Below are 19,812 nucleotides of genomic sequence, written 5' to 3' on the forward strand. Positions count from 1 at the left end.
GAAAGCAGAAACCAGACAACAAAGGTAGAAAAAAAAATTATATTTATTTATTTATTTTTTGCTTTAGGATAAAATAGTATATTAGTTGTGTTGATAAAAATTTATAAACAAAGCCCTGCCAGCTGAACATCTCTTTCTTTAGTTCAGCAGCAGGAACTTTGATTTATAAGAAAGGAATAAGCTAAATATTACAGTACTAAGGCTTATATGGATGCAGCAGGGACGGTGACGGGGCGGTGAATGGGATGGCAGTGGCGGTGACGGGGCGGTGAAAGGGATGGCGGTGACGGTGACGGGGCGGTGAAGGGAACGGCGGTGACGGGGCGGTGCAGAGGATGGTGGGCCGGTGACGGGGACAGATTTTTTCCCCGTGTCATTCTCTACTATGCGGTTTACAAAAGAGAAAGCAGTTTCTAGCATGGGGAACCGCGCTGAGGCTATCGCAGTTTCGTGCAGCAGAACCCTTGCACAGCTTCTATCCCTCCCTTCCACCCCCATCCCTCCCTCCCCTCTGCGCAGCCGAACCCCCGCTGACCCTTCCATCTCTCCCTCTCATCTGAACCCTGCCAACCATGAGACCGACATACCAAACAGCAGCAATCTAAACAGGCTGCTTTGTGGCCTTCTCCTGCTGGGGAATTCCGTGTGCCGCATTGCTGATGGCATCATCAGTGATGTGGCAGAGGAATACCTAAGCTCAGTTAGTTAAATAGCTGCCTATTGGATAACTCAAATTCTTTAAACCAGATATTAAATATTTAAAACAAATAAGTATTATCTGAATCAATTCAATTTTAATCTTATCTCCCACAGTTCATTTCATTACAGTACTTTTACAACTTACCAATACTTAATTTATTAATAAGTATCAGAATAATTTAGTCAGTGAACCTAATCCCCATCACTCACACTCATACTCACTTCCCAACTTTCACACACATACTACAGTCATTGTGATTACTTTTATCCAAAACTGGATATTGGTTAGTTCATGAGTTCATTAGTCCGTGATCATCTAGTCAGAGGCTTCACACAGAGTTGTACAACAGTCTAGCACATGAGAATGAGTTTCTTAAACACAACCGGCAGGCCTCTCTGTCCTCATGATGATCCTGTTCTTCAATTCATAAAGCATTCATCTCAACACAAGACTGTGTTTCGCCAACTGGCGTCTTCAAGAGTTATGTTTGCAAGGCTCACCAACATCACAACTTCACCAGTAAACTAAGCATGACTTGAGAAGGGACCCAGGGTTCAGCACAAGCCAGGATCAGCTGATAAGCAGGAAACACACCGTCTACCAGGAAATCAAACTGAATATGTGTGAGGCAGGTTTGCCTCCTGTCACCTGTGGTATATGCAAATCTGCCTCCTGCATATTCATGAGGATATCTTGAAAACCCGAATGACTGAGGGGTCTTCCCAGGACAGGTTTAAGAGCCATTGGTATAACACATTCTTTTGACTATTAAACTTCTATGAAACATCGCTACAAGTCCTTTTTTTTTTTTGCCCCCTTCCTAGGCCAGAGTAATTGGGCATGAATAAATAAATGTGTGTATGTGTCTCTCCAAGTGACTTTTGACTGGTTGTGTTCTCTACAAATTCAAGTCCTGCAGTTCCTTGTGACTCTTGACAAGTCACTTAACCTCCCTCCCCCCCCCCAGCTTTGATTGTAACCACACTCACAAGGCATTTCTAAATAGACAGAGAATGAGGATACCACCAATGAAAAGTTTGAAGGTGAGCTTTATCTCGGTTGTCTTGAAGGGCAATCCCCGGTGGCAGCAGCCTCTTTAAAAGGCTAAAACTCACTGGCCCAGACTCTCCTGCTCCCTGCCGCCTTCCCTGCAGTGCGAGCCCACAGGTTTAAAGCAGTCGCTTCTTGTGTTGATCGGCCAGCCCAGTCGGTTTGCAAAATTTGTTTAGTGAATCGCGTCCCTGCCTACTTTGCATGCCATTACCCTCATTTGCATGCGCGGATCGGAAACGGATCGGCAGAGAGGTAAGTGAATCGGGATCGGATCGGCAGAGAGGTAAGTGAATCGGACAGGAGTAAAATTGGGTTGTAAAAGGGTCGCAAACCGATCGGTACACGATCGGTTTGCTTTGTGAATCTAGCCCAGTGGTTCCCAAACCTGTCCTGGGAGACCCCCAGCCAGTCAGGTTTTCAAGATATCCCTAATGAATATGCATGACAGAGATTTGCATACCTGTCACTTCCATTATACACAAATTTCTCTCATGCATATTCATTAGGGATATCTTGAAAACCTGACTGGCTGCGGGTCTCCCAGGACAGGTTTGGGAACCACTGATCTAGCCCAAAGTTTTACACACTACACACAGTGGCTAATCTTTGCAACAACCCAAGTCACACAAGCCTGTGCAGTATTTGTGCCGGAGAAAGTGAATGCAGATGTAACAAATTCTTTAGACAATAGAAGCTCATTTTAAACATTCATTAAAAGACCACAGTAAATAAGATGTGTGCTAGTTACATATTAACTACATTTCTTGTTGATGTTCCCCCTTTCTAAAATCCCTTGGCTCCATAGTTTTCACCTTTACATCTGCCACTGTGCCCAGGCTTGTGTTTCTACATTTTTTTTCTCAACAAAGCAGAAACAATGCCAGATCCTCTATATCATTATTCTGCTAACAAAATGGGATTGTTTTACAATCTCCAACAATCAACTTTTCTCCCTCAGTCCTCTCTCTAATGAATGATAAACCAGATACTGCATTGTCCACCTACCATCTCTATTATGCACCATTTCCTATTGATAACAGCATAAGAAAAGCCCTCAGACCAAGATCCAAATATCTTGAATCCTGCTTTCTGATAGTTACCTTTCACTATATATTCCAGCTTAAATATTCAATGCATTTTTTTTTTAAAAACCCAAAAACCCAAGGATGATTTTCAGACTACATGAGGCAGCCCGACTACCTATCGCAGTCAGTGACAAACCTGGAGATCCAATGTCGGGACTGTAACCAGCAACTGACACTGAATTGCTGGTCTATTTTTAGCTAATATTCATCAGCTGATTAGGTCACAGTGGCCAAAGGGATGGGATGACTTCCCTATGAGGAAAGGCTAACGCGGCTAGGGCTCTTCAGTTTGGAGAAGAGAAGGCTCAAGGGTGATATAATGGAGATCCATAAAATATTTGAGTGGAGTGAAAAGGATAGATGTGAATCACTCGTTCACTCTTTCCAATAATACTAGGACTAGGGGACATGCGATGAAGCTACTAAGTAGTACATTTAAAACAAACCAGAGAAAATATTTCTTCACACAACGTGCGATTAAACTCTGGAATTTGCTGCTTGAAAATGTGGTGAAATCAGTTTGCTTAGCAGGTTTTTAAAAAGGTTTCGATAATTTCCTAAAAGAGAAGTCCATAGGCCATTATTGAGATGACTTGGGGGAAATCCACTGTTTATTCTTAGGATAAGCAGCATAAAATCTGTTCTACTACTTGGGATCTAGCTAGATACTTGGGACCTGGGTTGGCCACTGCTGGAAACAAGATGCTGGGCTTGATGGACCTTCGGTCTGTCCCAGTATAACAATTCTTATGCTTTTATTTTTTTAAAGATAGACCTGCAATTTAGGTGGGTCTATCTGGCCACTAAGCCTATGACCTGGCTGCCATGAGTAGGCCCACTCTTACTATCAGAAGCTAAGCAGGGTCAGGCCTGGCTAGTACCTGGATAGGAAATCACCTAGGAATAGGCTGAAGGGTCCTATATTGGACATTAGCGACACAGTGGAGGTACACACTGCGCGGGAGAAGGCAGTGGTAAATCACTACTATGCCATGTAACATCACAGGGTGGATTCCTCACTGCGTGTGGCCAGGGGTCAGTAGCCAAATCAGTGGCATAATCCATCTGGCCCTAAACTTAAGTGAGTAAACCAATGAATATTGGCACTAACTAGCTATGCTGAATGGCATAGTCAGTGACCAAGCTAGCTGCTGACCTGGATATTCACCAGGAGATAGTTGGCTCCCTCTCACTGAATATCAGCAGTTAAGCTGGGTAGCACTATTTACCAACCAGGAGCCATTTCTGGCCAACTAAATCTTGGGCTGACTTCCTACAAATTTGTTTTAAACCAGATCGCCATAAAATTAATGGCAGTCCATGCAGTCTGCCCAATGAGATAAACTGATAGCATAAGGCATGGTGTGATACTACAAAGGCATACTCGATCTTGATTTGTCCTTGCCAATTTTAGAGCACAGACTGTAGAAGTCTGCCTGGCTCTAGCTTTGTTTTCCATCTATTGAAGTTGTCACAAAAGCCCCCACTCCAACCCTTCCAAATCTCTTGCGCCACGAGTGGGGCACAGATCATAACAGTCTGCCTGGCACTAAGCTCTGTTCTCTAATTGCTGAAGCTGAATTTGTCCAACCATGATCAGGGCATATCATATCTAGGATAAATTCCAAGTCCATCCACACAATAAAATAAAATAAAAATAAATAGTAGATCAGATGCCCGTCAACCTCTCGAATTAATGAATGTGATCATTCAGAAAGAAATCAATACCAAAAGCCTGTTGGTAAAAGTATTTAATTATTTTAAAATTGTATGAACTGCTTAAATCTAAGCGATGTACAAAACATTTACATCCACAATTTCAAGCACAAACAAACAAGCACAAACAAACAAATAAGTCTATCTTCCCCATAAATTTTCTTAATACAGAATTCTTTCAATCTAAAACAAATAATAACCACAGGTTAGTCAACTTTGTCTCTGTTTCTTACAAATTCCTAATGGGGAAAAAGAACAAGATGTCATCTGCATACAAGCAATATTCTACTCCTACAGAACGAAATAATTTTCCCAAAGTAATCATGTATATGTTAAACCACCATGAAGACAGCACAGAACCCTGAGGCATCCCTTTATTCATTATCTTCTCTGTTGACAATTCCTGACCATGCTGAACAATGAAAGAACGCCCATGTAAATAAGAAGCAAACCATGACTAAAACCTCCCCTTTCAAACCAAGATTGAATAGTTTCAACAATAGCAATCTACATTTACTGTGTCAAAAGCCCCTGACACATCCAGAGAAACAACACAGTATGTTTTGAATGTGGATAACGGGCAGTGCTGGGCCTGAAAGAAGACTAAAGCTGGTCAGAGGCTGGACCTGGAAAAAGGCTAATGGTGTGTGTGGGTGGGGGGGGCTGCACAGTTTTTGTTTTTTCATAACTCTAAAAAGTTTCAACCTCTCTTTCCCATTTTATGGAATAAGATAATAAAATATTTAAACCGAGACATAAAAATTCACCTTGAATCTCTGAAGCGAGAGTTGAAAACTAAGCAAAGGTGAGCGAAGGTTGATGAGCTCCATGAAATAGAATCGCAATGAGAAACCCTTTTCTCCATAGTCAGTTAATCTGATGAAAAGTGGAATTAACCTCTGTCATCTTGCTCCTTTCATTCTTATCACTCATACACAGATTCTTGCAAGAAAAGCGCACAAAGCAGAAAATAAGATTCTGGTCTGAAACGCACCAAGGCCACATATTTCACATGGCACCACTTTCTCCCTGAACACTGCTGCCAATGTGTGATAAACTCCAAAGGAAGCTCAGATCCACAAAACCACAACCCAAAAGCATGCTGACCTCTGCATATACAGACAAAGAACTACTTTTTAGGTTCTTTAGAATAATAATGTGTAGGAAAACGGCTGCCCTCTCTGCCCATTTACAAATAGGCACAAACTTCCATAATACACTGACCAGCACAGAGAGGGACAGAGTAGAGAATGACACAGGGAAAGTTTGTCCCGTCCCATCCCCTACCCCATCTCGGAATACCATCTGATCCCATCCGCAGAAGCTTCAAATAGTTATGATTTAATATTGAACTTATTTTATTAAAGTAAAAAAAAAGAAAACCAATATTCTGTACAATTGTCATTTTATAAACACAAATACAGAGCAAGGTTCAACAAAATCCCAATCTCCTCCCATTCACAAATATCCCCTCCACTATCGAGAAACCTGAATAAGTCAAATTATTACAGAATTCTACACAGAAAAATCATACCGCTACTTACCACTTATATAGTGCTGAATGGATTACACAGTGCTATACAATGACATTTTTAGATGGTCCCTGCTCAGAAGAGCTTACAATCTAACTTGGACAGACAGACATGACATATAGGGTTGAGGATGCAGAGCCCAAGGTGAGAGGAGTTAGAAGTCGAAAACACTCTGAAAGAGGTGTGCTTTTAACTGGGCCTTGAACGCTGCCAGAGACGTAGCCTGCCATAGGGATTCGGGCAGCTTGTTCCAAGCATACAGCACAGCAAGGCAGAAGAGACAGTCTGGAGTTGGCTGCTGAAGGGCACAGTAAGGAGGGACTTACCAGCTGAGTGGAGCTCATGAGGGGGGGAACATAAGGGGAGAAAAGTGAAGAGAGATAGTGAGAGACAGCTGAGTAAATGCATTTGTAGGTCAGTAAGAGGAGTTTGAATTGTATTCAGAAATGGATGGGAAGCCAATGAAGTGACTTTAGGAGAAGGGTAACGTTGAGTAAAGCATCTCTCCCAGAATATGAGTCGTGCAGCCAAATTCTGGATAGAATGTAGGGGAGCGAGATGGCTAAGCGGAAGACTTGAGAGTAGTGAGCTGCAGTAGTTTAAGTGCGAGGTGATGAGGGCATGAATAAGTGTTTTAGTAGTGTGCTCAGAAAGGAAGGGTTAGATTTTGGGAATATTACAGACGAAGAAGCGGCAAGTTTTATCAATAGGTTATATTTGTGCGGTGAAGGAGAGAGAAGAGTCGTCAAAGATGACCCTGAGATTAGGAGCAAACAAAACAGGAAGTATGAGAGTGTTGTCCACAGAGACGGAGAACGAGGGAAGAGAAGAGGTGGGTTTAGGCGGAAAGGGTGTATCTCTCCCACTCCCTGTACTGCCACAGTCAACATTTCTCCCTCTTTCATCCCCCAGATCATGTGCAGCATTTTTCACCACTGACCACCAGCCCCATGTTCAACATTTCTCCTTTTATCACCCCTCTTCAGCACCATGCCACACCTCTCCCTCCATCAGTATGTCCAACATTCCTCCTCCTTGCATCCCCTTCAATTTGTCCCTTTGCTCCCTCTCCATCACCATATCCAACATTTCTCTCTCTCATCCTTCTTTTTCCCATGCATCTCTACCTCACTCCTCTCTCTATGCCCAACAATTTTCCTCTTTCTTTCTTTCCCCATGTGCACCATCTCTTTCCCTGTCACTCACACTCAACAATTCTCCCTTTCTATTCCCTCCCTCCTATGCTCCCTTCCTCTTTCCCTGTGTCCCAAGTTCATGCCCCCTTCCCTTCCTGCGTGTCAAAGCAGCTCCTTTGGTGAGGCCCGACTTTAGCACAGGAAGAGGCGGTCGGAGCATACCACGAGGGATTTTCTTCACTCGCCGGCACTCCGGCTGCCCTCTCCTGCTGCCCTCTCCTGCCCGGTCATTCAAGGTCAGAAAATACTGCAAATGACCGGGACCCCGAATTCGCGGGGGAGCACTGCAGTTCCTAAATTTGGTCCCCTTTTATCAACCTGCATTAGGGCTTTTTTATCGCCGGCTGCTGTGGTAAAAGCTCTGACACTCATAGGAATAAATAAAAAAAAAAATAAATCCCTAACACAGCTTGATAAAAGGGGGCTTTCTTTATGCCTTATTTTCAGCCAAATTTAGATGCTTAAATTTTCAGATGAAAATGCATCATAATTTAGGTGATTCAAAGTTTTGCTTATGAATTTAGACCCACCATTCATTTGCCTAGATTTATCAGCTTAGTACTACAAATCAGCGTTGTGCTCCTAACTATTTTCTCCCACCCTAAATCCACCCATGTTGCCACCTGCTTTTTGTGCTCCTAAATTTAAGAGTTTAATGAAACATAGTATAAATTTAGGACTTCACCCCTGGTAAATTTTCAAAGGAGCCAACTTAGGAGCATACCTCTCAAAGTTAGAAGCAGATAATATATAAAATTAAAATAAATAAAACAAAACAAAAAGAATAAAGGTAATATTTTCTTTTATTACAGGGGTGTCCAACCTTTTGGCTTCCCTGGGCCGCATTGGTTAAAAAAAAAAAAAAAAATGTTTCTGGGGCTGCGCAAACGCTGCAGCAAGACAGAGGAAGGAGCTGGCAAGACAGTAAACACCCGGGGGCAGTAGAGGAAAACACTGCATTGCCCTCGACCGGGGCAACACAAAATACTTCACGGGGCCACAGGTTGGACACCCCTGTATTAAACTAACTTAGAAGCAGAAATCCTTTGAATATCAGACAAACTGGGTTTTGCCCAATTCTAATAGTATCCCAAGTCTATTAAAAAATTTCTTATACCACTCAATCAGGCTTCTGAGCGGTGTACAACAAAAATGCAGCTTACAAATGATAAAACAAGGTTAGAACTTGACAATTAAAAAATGACAGGGGAGGTTAGAAAAAAAAAAACCCCACAAAAAAAAAAAACTTAGGGGTCCTTTTATCAAGCTGTGGTAGGGGTTTAACGTGCGTAATAGCACGGGTTAAAACCACCTGCTGCGCTAGCCGCTAACGCCTGCATTCAGCAGGCGTTGTTGTTTTTTTAGCCAGCCGCTGGGGTTAGCGCGTGATGAAATGTCCGACGTGCTAACCCCGCTAGCGCGGCTTGATAAAAGGACCCCTTAGACAAAGATGAACGGGAACAAGTGGAAAAAAAGGAAGAAAAGAGAACAAGTGGAGAAAAGAGAACAGATAAGGAAAAAACGATAGCCAATGAAAATATCAGGTGACTAGATCCAGACCCTGCAAGTTCCCATCCCTAACTATGAATAGCAGCATACAGGTGATTTTTGGCTAGACATTCTCAGAGGAAACTCACATGGGCGCTTTACCCCTTTGAAAGCTGACTGCAAGTTAGACAGGCTAAAAACATGCTATGTTACTCAGGACGATAGACTGTATAGGAAATGAGATATTTAAAACTGCCCCCAGATTAAAATGTGCATAACACACATAGGGCTAGTGTTAAGATACCCTGGGAGCCCAGAGCAGAAATGTAGAAGGGAGAGATCCCAAAACCAATTAGACAGGCTTGATGCCCCATGGAGCATGGGAACCCAGAGCAACTGCTATGGTTGCACTTCTCCTAATATTGACATTGGTCATGCATGCAACGTGGAAACTCCTGGTTGTAGAGAGGCTGTATACAGGCACACACAAAGCACGTGGTTGGCTGAGCAATTGGGGTACTGTCATCTCAATAATGATGATTTATCACGGGAAGAAGCAGAGCGAGAAATGTTCCAGAGAAAGAGAAAGAGAGAGAAAGAGAAAAAGAGAAAGAGAGAGAAAGAGAAAAAGAGAAAGAGAGAAAGAAAGACAAAGAGAGAGAGAGAGAGAGAGAGAGAGAGAGAGAATATTAAATCAGATCTCAACACTGCCAAAATGGCCAGTAGTCATAATATAAATTTTTAAAGACTATCTAAGTGCCTCTAAGAGCAAAACATCACTTGACAGACAAAGCAAAATGGGGCACTTTAAGAGCATTAAAAGACTGTTCTAATGTTTAGCAGGGGAGGGGCTTGGGAGGGAATACCATAAATACAGAAAGTCTATCAGCTGATCTGTTTTACAAGGATTGCACAGCTCAGTCCAAGTGCTAAATTCATTTCCCACACACCTCATCCACCCCAGGGGATCTAAAACCAAATACCACAGGGGGTCATCGGAGAAAGCACAAGTGTCTCTTCTTCTCTCACCCATTTGATCTCTGCTGGAACATTTAGGGAAAAGGTCTCCAGAAAGCCTCCTCAAAGAACCTGAGGAGAGCACTACTCAATATTTTATCAGCAAGTTACATCTAACACCTTTACTGGTGGGGAGAGGAGGGAGAGAGACCAGTTTTTGAGACCTGCACAAGGGCTAAAAGGGGGCCATTCAGATGGAGCCTACTTAAGGTTAGATTCACTAAGCCCACCAATCGTGTTTGTGATCGTGTACCGATTCGATTTTTCCTCTGACCTGATTCACTAACCTCTGTGCCGATCATTCTCCGATCCGATACACGCATGCAAATGAGGGGGGAATGGCATGCAAAATAGGAAGGACACGATTCACAAAACAATTTCAGGAACACCGACTAGGTTGCCTGATCAAAAAAATAAGCGACTGCTGAGGACCAGTTGCTTGTGAAAAAACCCTGCTATTTGCCCTGATTCTCCTGACCTCTACCCCGACTCCGTAGTTTTAACCAGCAGGGCAGCCCTGCTTTCAACCTGCAGGTTAAAACCACAGGCTCACAAAAGTTTCCAGCTCTCTATAAAAAAAATAAAAAATAAATAAAAAAAGTTTCCAGCTCTTCCTTCGCGATGCGCATGCTCAGACCATCTACAGGCAAAGAAGATGGTCTGCACATGCTCAAGGATCGTTCTCCAGCAATCCTTGCAGTCGGTGGGGGGGGGGGGGAAGGGCATGCTTCCGATCGCCCTCATTTGTGAATCATTCGGCCTGCCTCGGATCGGACAGGATCGGGCAGGTTAGTGAATCTAGGCCTAAGGGCTAGATTCACTAAGTTCACCAATCGTGTCCTGACCAGTTTGCGAGCCTTCTCCGCCCCTACCCGCTTCACTAACCTTCTGCCCGTTCCTATCTGCACCCGATCCGATCCGCACATGCAAATGAGGGGAAATGCATGCATAAGTAGGAAGGCAGCGATTCGCTAAACAGAAGAAGGAACACCGACTGGGCATGCCGATCCAAAAAGAAGCAACTGCTGAAGACCAGTCACTCATGTCCTTGCCGACTATCCTGCTCTCTGCAGCCCTGAAATCCCAGCCCTGCAGACCTGAAACCATCAAAATAAAACACATCTTCCTTGTGCAAAAAGTGCCCTGCTCTCTGCCATCCTACCTCTCTGCAAGCCCGTGTTTTTAACCTGCGGGTTTAAAGCGGGGTTGCACTACGGCATGTTCTGCTTAGTTCCAGTCTGGCTGCAAAGAGTGTTCTGTTCCCTTGAAATGATTCTCTTGGGGCCAGTGAGTGCAGCCCCCCCTTCTGTTTTGACCTCAAGCTTGTGCAGAGAACATGCGCATGCGTTGATCGCATCTCCAGGCAGAGAGGATGGTCTGCGCATGCATCTGGATCGCTTGTGGGCATGTGTCCGATCAGATCATTTGCATGGGGACTCTGGTGAATCAGTCGACCAGCAAGACTCAGACACGGATCACCCACGGATCACCCCCCCAAAAAAAGAGAGTTTAGTGAAACTAGCCTTCAGTTGCCCTCTCACCTACAGTCATTTGTGAAATAGTTTGTGTCAACCCAGCCCCTTCACTGATATAACATCAACACTCGCAAGCCACAAATCAACAAACATATGATAATAACAGTAACAATAGACCAACAATTTAATCCGTGGCAACACCGGTCGCAGCTTTATTAACCAATAAAGACCAATCTAAATGCTCCCACTAAACCAGGGGTGGGCAACGAGGGCCGGAATCCAGTCAGGTTTTTAGGATTTTCACAATGAATATGCACGAGATGGGAGACAGTGCATGCAAATAGATCTCATGCATATTCATTGGTGAAATCCTGAAAACCCAACTGGATTTCAGCCCTCGTTGCCTATCCCTGCATTAAACCCTCCCTTAACTTCAAACATTTAGCACTAAAATTGTAAACAACATGACTTTTTCGTTTGTCAGTACTGAACTAACCACACATCTACAATTCACACAGTTAAATGCACTGGCAGTAACACAAGGCCCAGCATCTGTCTCGCCAAAACATCCATAACAGTGCCACACACGAAGCATTCCCTCTGAATCTACCCAAGTTCGCTTTTATCAACAACCCCGTAATCACTCAAAGTACAACTATTTACTTAAAACTCACAGGCCCAGATTCTCATAACTTTAACACTATCGCTAAACTGTTTTCCAACGATTTAGCCTGAACTCATTTTAGTGGTGGATTATCAAAACGGATTGTCTTGGTCTTCAGTGACATTTTATAGCAGTCTCCAATAATGACATGCAAATTAGCTCTTCAACAATGAAATGAGCCCTCCGGTGGATTCTTAAAAAAATGCTGAGCCATTTTCTAAATGTGGTGTTGGCTTTTGGCGACAAAATAAGCAACTGGTCCAGGGGTGCCGGTACAGGCATGGCAGTGTCAGAGATGGCTAGAAAGCCATGTTGTGATCAAGCAGGAGAGATGCCCATTCTCTCCCGCTGCATCACAACACCCCTCCCCTTTGCAGCGGCAAACACCCCTCCCCGGCAGTGGCGGCAACACCCCCACCCCTTGCAGTGGGAGAGATGCTGATTCTCTCCTGCCGCTAACAGCACCTCCCCACCGCTTCAAAATGGGCCTTTGCCTCCCTGGTGCATCCTAAGGGAGGGGCCTTAAACAACTTGGGTCAATTAGTGCCTCAGGCCCCTTCCCTGTGCATCACAGAATTCACTGGGGAGGGGAAGGCCCATTTTGAAGTAGCAGGCCAGCTGGATGGAGGGAATCCACATCCCTTCGGTCAGACATCTATATGGAGGTAAGGGGTAGGGCGTTGGAGGCATAGGGAGAGTGGGCATCTCTCCCACTGCAGTGGCGGACGGGGGTTGTTTGCGGTAGAAGAGAATCACGATCTCTCCCGCTGCAAGGGGGGGTTGCCACCACCACAGGGAGGGGGGTTGTTTATGGTGGGAGAGAGTGGGCATCTCTCCCACTGCAAGGGGTGGGTTGTTTGCGGCAGGAGAGAATTGGCATCTCTCACACTGCGGGGGGTGTTTGCGGCGGGAAAGAATCGGCATCTTTCCCGCTGCGGGGGGGGGGGGGGGGGCGGGGGGTTGTTGGGTGGCAGCAGGAGAGATTGAACATCTCTCTCGCTGTTGTTGGGGGAGGGTTTCTTTTCATGTTTTTTCTATGCATGTACCCATCACTATCACCAGCGAAGGGCCCATGCTAATTTATCAAGTCTTCACTACTCTCAACCAACCTCATTAACAAGCGTTTTTTGAAATTAACTCGCTTCTTTAAATTCGTTAATAGTACGTCATTTAACACGGTTTTTTTTAAGAATCTTGGTCACAGTGACAAAAATCCAAAAGACCCCCCACCACCACCACCACTCCAACTCCCACAGCAAACTCAAACTACCACTGCCTCTCCACAGGGATGGTAGAAAGGTTGACAAACACAACCCATCCAAAACCTACACAAAATTCACTTTACCATACATACTCAAATATAAGCTGAGGAAGCCCTCCCCAAAAAAGGAAAAAGGGTTGACTCAAATATAAGCCGGGGGAGGTTAATATTCAAGTGCCCTGCCAGGCTCTGCACCCAGCCATCCTCCTTTCCTCCACTGCCAGGCTCTGCACCCTGTCCCCCCTCCTGATGCCTACTACAACCTGTTTCTTACTGGCCTTCCACTAAACCATTTCCTCCCTCCCTCCCTTGTCCAGAACTCGACTGCATGCCTCATATTCCACCAGTGTCACTATGCACACACAATACTCCTCTCATCACTTCATTGGCTCCTTATCCATTTCTGCATACAGACCTATAAGTGTATTCACTCCACAGCTCCTCTCTCTTCTCTCCCTATAGTCCTCCCCGGGAACTCCGCTCATCGGGCAGGTAGGTCTCTCTTACCTGTACCATTCTCCTCTATAGCCAGCTCCAGACTTCGTCCCTTCTACTTTGCTGCAGCATATGCCTGGAACAAACTGCCTGTCTCAGTACGTCAAGCTCCATCTCTGGCAGTATTCAAATCCATGCTCAAAGCCTTCTTTGATGCTGCTTTCAATTCTTAACTCCAACCCATCTGCTAGCATCCATCTGTCTTGCATTCCCTCTGTATATAGATGCACCTTTTTGTCCAGTTTGTCTGTCATAACTAGATTGTAAACACTTTCAAACAGGGACTGTCTATTTCCTGCCTGATATACAGCGTTGCGTATGCCTAGTAGCGCAATAGAATTAAGTAGCGATAGTAGTATTAGAGCAATTTGCTGAGAACCAGGGAATCCCAGGACAAAACTCCCTGCAATTCCTTGTGATCTTGATCAAGTCACTTAACCTTACATTGCTTTAGGTACAAATTTAGATTGTAATCCCTGAAGGGATAGGGCAATACCTAGTGCACTGAATAGAACTCACCTTTAACTACCACTGGAAAAAAGAAAAAAATCATAAGAAAAAAGTTAACTGCCAATTAAGGTTTATGAGACATAACTTTAATTAGGGTAACTGAAAATATCTGCAAGACAAAAAGGAGGAAAAAAAAAATTATCCCCTTCAGAAACTCTCTCCTCTCAAAATGACAAGGTATCCAGCAAAATACAAACAACAAGCAAAAAACAATGAGATCCAAAAGAAGTGGAGTCCCGAGAGAATGAACAATACTTAGCACACTGTGTTTATTACAAATCCAACAACTGATACAGGCTCCTCATAAGGCATGCAAGACTCGACACGGGCCACGATTCCAGATTCATTAATTCAAATGGTAAAACGCTTGGCCTTTGGTCAGAAAACTGCCTGCTCATGTGAATTTGGAAATTTAGATTTACTGCACATCAAAAGGTGAATCTGGAAATTCAGATTTATTGCACATCAAAAGGTAATTGTCAGATACAATCTAACCCAGGGGTCAGCAACCTGTGGCATGCCAAGAGTTTTGTGTTGCAGTCAAGGTTGTTGTCTGAGCAGCGGAGAAGTTGGTAATGTGCTTCCAGGTGTTGACGCAGAACTCCTGCACATGCTCAGTTCATGAACTGTCATAAAGCAAGAGCCTCTCGAGATATATAAACACAACTGTTCCTTCTTTAAAAAAAAATTTTTGGCCTTGGTGACACCACTTAGAACATAAAAACATAATAATAGCCTTACTGGGTCAGACCAATGTCCATTAAGCCCAGTAACCCATTCTCACTGTGGCCAATCCAAGTCACTAGTACATGGCCAAAACCCAAGGAGTAGCAATATTCCATGCTATCAATACAGGGCAAGCAGTGGCTTCCCCCAAGTCTTTCTCAATAACAGACTATGGGCTTTTCCTCCAGGAAATTGTCAAAACCTTTCTTAAAACCAGCTACGTTATCCGCTCTTATCACAACCTCTGGCAATGCGTTCCAGAGCTTAACTATTCTCCGAGTGAAAAAAAATTTCATCCTATTCGTTTTAAAAGTATTTCCCTGTAACTTCAACGAATGTCCCCTAGTCTTTGTAATTTTTGACCGAGTGAAAAATTGATCCACTTGTACCCATTCTACTCCACTCAGGATTTTGCAAACTTCAATCATATCTCCCCTCACCCATTTCTTTTCCAAGCTGAAGAGCCCTAACCTTTTAGTCTTTCCTCATACAAGAGGAGTTCCATCCTCTTTATCAATCTTGGTCGTTCTTCTTTGAACCTTTTCATAATGCCACTATATCTTGCTTAAGATAAGGAGACCAGAATTGAACACAATACTCCAGATGAGGTCACACCATGGAGCGATACATTCTTAGTCTTGTTAACCATCCCTTTTTTAATAATTCCTTGCATCCTGTTTGTTTTTTTGGCCGCCACCACCACACATTGGGCAAAAGGTTTCATCGTATTGTCTACGATGACACCCTGATCCTTTTCTTGGATGCTAACCCCCAAGGTGGACCCTAGCATCCGGTAATTGTGATTCGGGTTATTCTTCCCAATGTACATCACTTTGCATTTGGCCACATTAAATTTCATCTGCCACTTGGATGCCCAGTCTTCCAATTTCCTAAGGTCTGCCTGCAAGTTTTTACAATCCACATGCATTTTAACAATTTTGAACAGTTTAGTGTCATCTGCAAATTTAATCTCATCCCACTAAGATTTAAACACCCACTTTGTCATTAGGCTCTCGCATTTCTCTCAGATTTAATTTTTACTAATTAATATATCATGTAACAAATCATCGACATTTTAACTTAGATTTTTCATTAGAAACTTATCTTTAAAGTATTTTGCTCATTGGCCAGGGGGAATAAGTTACATTTGAGAGAAATGCTAAAGGCTAATGACGAAGTGGGTGTTTAAATCTTAGTGCGATGAGAGTTATCGAGCACTAAGTGGCACTGCTGAAGCAAAAAAATTTTTAATGGAGGAAAAGTTGTGTTTATATATCCCGAGAGACTCTTGCTATATGGCAATTTATATATTTTGGGATACATCTACATGTGTATATATATAATAGTCAGTTCATGAACTGAGTATATGCAGGAAGTGTTATGTCAGCATCTTGAAGCACCGCCGACTTCCCCATCGCTCAGACAGCACAAGGAGGTGAGGCAGATAACACCTTTAGTTGGTGTACATTAGGCATTCCCACCAGCCACAAGGTATTATTTTAATGCTCAGCAGTGATGGGAGGGGGAAGGCTGGGCAGAGAAAAATTGTATGGTGGCCTGCAATTGAACTATCTGGAAAAAGTGATACATACTGTACAATAGATTGGCAACTCGTGATCTAACCCGTAGATCTTTGTGTGCCCATGTGCATGTGTTTTTATGGATCCAGCAACATGACAGAAGGGAAAGTAGTAGAGCCCACAAATATATGCTAGAAACCTATATAGTCTTACTCCGGATTGCACATAATTAATGAAGCATTTGTTATACGCTAAATACAGACTGAATTCTAGTATGGAGCGGAGTGGAGGTACTACTACCCTGTTTCCCCGAAAATAAGCCCTAGTTAAGATCGACGCCCAAAGTCCTCCCACCCCCGAATGTCCCCAACTCCATCCACGACACTAGTGTTGCCCGATTCACCGAAAAAAAATCGGACTCGTCAATTCAGCAACCCCCATCCCTACTGCTTTAAGAGGTCTTGGAGGTATGTCAGTCTCACGGTGGGTGGGTCAGTGGGGTTATGCTGCACAAGGGCAGTGTTCTCCCCAGAAATTTTTTCCAGCCGGGTGGCATGAAAAAGTAGCCGGATGGGGAAAATTAACCCCCTCTTTTACTAAGATGCGCTATCATTTTTAGCACACGCAACCCCCCGCGCTAAGCGGGAAAACTAAAGCCAGCTCAATGCTGGCGTTAGAATCTAGTGCACGTGGTAATTCTGCGTGCACTAAGCGCACACTAAAACCACTATCACAACTTAGTAAAAGGAGCCCTAAATGTGTACTATTTTTTATTAGTTTATTATTATTTTCCAATGCTCAATATGATTTCCTTTTTTAAGGTTTGACACTTGTACCAGAATATTTTTACTAAATTTAAGAAGTATCCAATTTTAGAAGGGAATAATTAGATATTTGCCCTCTTTCAAATGGTATAGAGGTTTAAAAAAGGGAAAGACGTTAATGAAGTCATTAGGTTCAATCTAGCCATTTATTTCTGCATGAATTTAAACAACTAACAAAAAAAAAGATAAATATAGTTCATCCAGTCATATAAGAAATGGCTCTACAGCAGGGGTGCCCACACTTTTTTGGCTTGCAAGCTACTTTTAAAATGACCAAGTCAAAATAATTTACCAACAATAAAATTTTAAAAAACACAAATCACACTGTACACAGAGAAAATGTCAGTAAGGAAGGAGGGAGGGGGCACAAACTTGGGATACAGAAGGAAGGGAGGGAAGGGGCATGAACTTGGGACATAGCATGGAAGGATAGAAGGAAAGAGATGCTGAGGTGGAGGAGGGAATAGAAAGGGAAAATTGTTGAGCATGGGTGTGAGGGAAAGAAATGGTGTACATGGGGAAAGGAAGAAAGAGAATGTTGGGCATAGGAAGAGAATTGTTGGACATGTTGGTGGGAGAGGAGTAAGGTACAGAAAGATGAGAGGGAGAAATGTTGGATGTGGTGTTGGAGAGGGAACAGTGGGACAGATGCAAGAGGGAAGAATGTTGGACCTGGTGGTGGAGGGAATGGAGGAAGAGATGTCGCATGGTTCTGGAGAGGGGTAATAGAAGGAGAAATGTTGGGCTTGGGGCTGGTGGACAGGGATAAAAGATGCTGCACACAGTCTGGGGGAGATGAGAGAGGGAGAAATGTTGGATGTGGCAGTAGAAGGAGTTGGAGTGATATATCCTGGATCCCTCTATCTTTCTTTCCTCACTCCCTTTACAGCAAGGGAAGGAATGAGAGAGAGATGGTGGACATAGCACATGGAGGTGGAGGAGAGAGGAAGAAATGCTGTGCAAGGTGGGGAGGGGTAAAAGAGTGTGCTTTGTGTAGTTTAATTTTATGGTTACCATTATGTATTATTAATAAGATTATATTGTGTGTATGTGAAAAATGAATGGAAGAAATGGCATTTACAATTAGTACTATTATTAGTATGGCGGCTGGGTCTGGGGTGGAGCCTGGGCAGTGCTTTTGGGCCCCCCAAACAAAAAAGCATTCCACTGACTGGACCTAGTGTGGGAGGAGAGATGATAGACCTGCTGGGAGGAGGGGGGGACGAATGACGGCATGCCAGAAAATAATTTTGCATTTTCAATTTTAAAAATCCTTATCTCCAAGATGCAAACCGAGCTATTTTCTACACATAGCTATTTAAGTTTTTGCATAGAGGCCCCTTACATTAGCTTTTTCACTCCTTTATATTCATATGACATAAGTTCACCATTTATTAAGTTTTCTCTCCCTCTTTTTTTTTTTTTGTGCACTCAGCATCTTGAACATCCCTGTTTACTGAGTAGACATACAAATTTTGGTTAGAAATGATTCCCAATTACTATGCTAACAAGAGCTAAACAAACTTTAAATAACTTTACAGTAACTTCAAAATCTGGGGGGAAAAAAATACCACAGTACTACTGTATCTGCACATTTTTTCCAGTAACAAATTACTAAATATAAAATAATATCAAAACATATCCACAAATGAATTTTGGCCCTTTGAAACCTAGTAATCAGTCATATCAATCATGGAGTAATATGTCACTCACACCCCTATAAGTACAAGGCCAGACCAGTCCACCTGACTTCTACTACCGGCAACCCCCCCTTGCACAATGACATCACCTACTCGAGCTCCCGGAGATTCGTTGTTCGCTACGATGTAGGTGTGGGACAGTGTGGTAGAGAGTGCGAGGTCTGATTTGTTCAGTGTCCTGTCCTAGCATCCTGCGCTGCGGTGAAGTTTCCAAGCGAGATAAGGGGAGGTTTCCCTTGCGCCGTGACTTTTTTTGCGTCATTAGGCATAGGTCAGCGGCGGATGAAAACTTACAACTTGCTTCGGGCCTTCCTCGTTGCCAAGTCCTGCCTTCGCGGAAACAGAAAGTAGGCAGGACCCAGCAGCGAGAAAGGCCCAAAGCAAGTTGTAAGTTTCCATCCGTCGTTAACCAGTTTCCTGCCTGTCTCCTGCCTTATCCCTTCTCTTCTTTCCCCCCCCCCCTGCCCCGGGACGTAACTTCCGGTTTCGGAGGGAAGAGGAGGGAAGCCGGCACGCATACCTTAGAGCCCCGAAGCATGAGTTCGCATCTCCAAGCCGGTGAGAGATGGTATTTGGGGGGAATTTTTTTATGTTGAGCGGCGGCAACAGCAGGATTCCTGATAGATGACAGCTGGGCGGTAATCTAAATTAGCTGGGCGGACCGCCCAGTTAAAAAGCCCTGGGGAGAACATTGAAGGGGATGGGCGAGAGGGGAGGAATGATGCTGCACATGGGGGGAGGGGGTGGGAAGGAAAGAGGAAGAATTGGGGTAGAGGAGAGGAAGGGAGAGAGAGAGAGAGAGATGATTGTTGTACATGAAAAAAATAAGACATCCCCAAAAATAAGCCCT

At 43.7% G+C, this 19,812-nt stretch overlaps 1 protein-coding gene across 19 annotated transcripts in view; it reads right to left on the reverse strand.

Moving 5' to 3' along the window:
- CAMK2G (calcium/calmodulin dependent protein kinase II gamma) overlaps positions 1 to 19,812 on the reverse strand; it is a 543,897-nt gene that overhangs the window by 369,598 nt on the left and 154,487 nt on the right. For 4 of the 19 annotated variants that reach the window (XM_033940501.1, XM_033940493.1, XM_033940494.1 and 1 more), the window contains exon 1: positions 19,056 to 19,239. The exons of 12 other annotated variants lie outside the window; for them this stretch is intronic. In XM_033940501.1, the coding sequence (XP_033796392.1) occupies positions 19,056 to 19,224 (169 nt within the window). In that variant the 5' untranslated portion in view covers positions 19,225 to 19,239. Of the gene's footprint in view, positions 1 to 19,055; positions 19,240 to 19,812 lie in introns of those variants that run through there. 3 more of the 19 variants (XM_033940485.1, XM_033940490.1, XM_033940497.1) reach the window with 3 other exon arrangements.

The sequence above is a fragment of the Geotrypetes seraphini genome, chromosome 4 (genome assembly GCF_902459505.1).
Source record: "Geotrypetes seraphini chromosome 4, aGeoSer1.1, whole genome shotgun sequence".
NCBI classification, from domain to species: domain Eukaryota; kingdom Metazoa; phylum Chordata; class Amphibia; order Gymnophiona; family Dermophiidae; genus Geotrypetes; species Geotrypetes seraphini.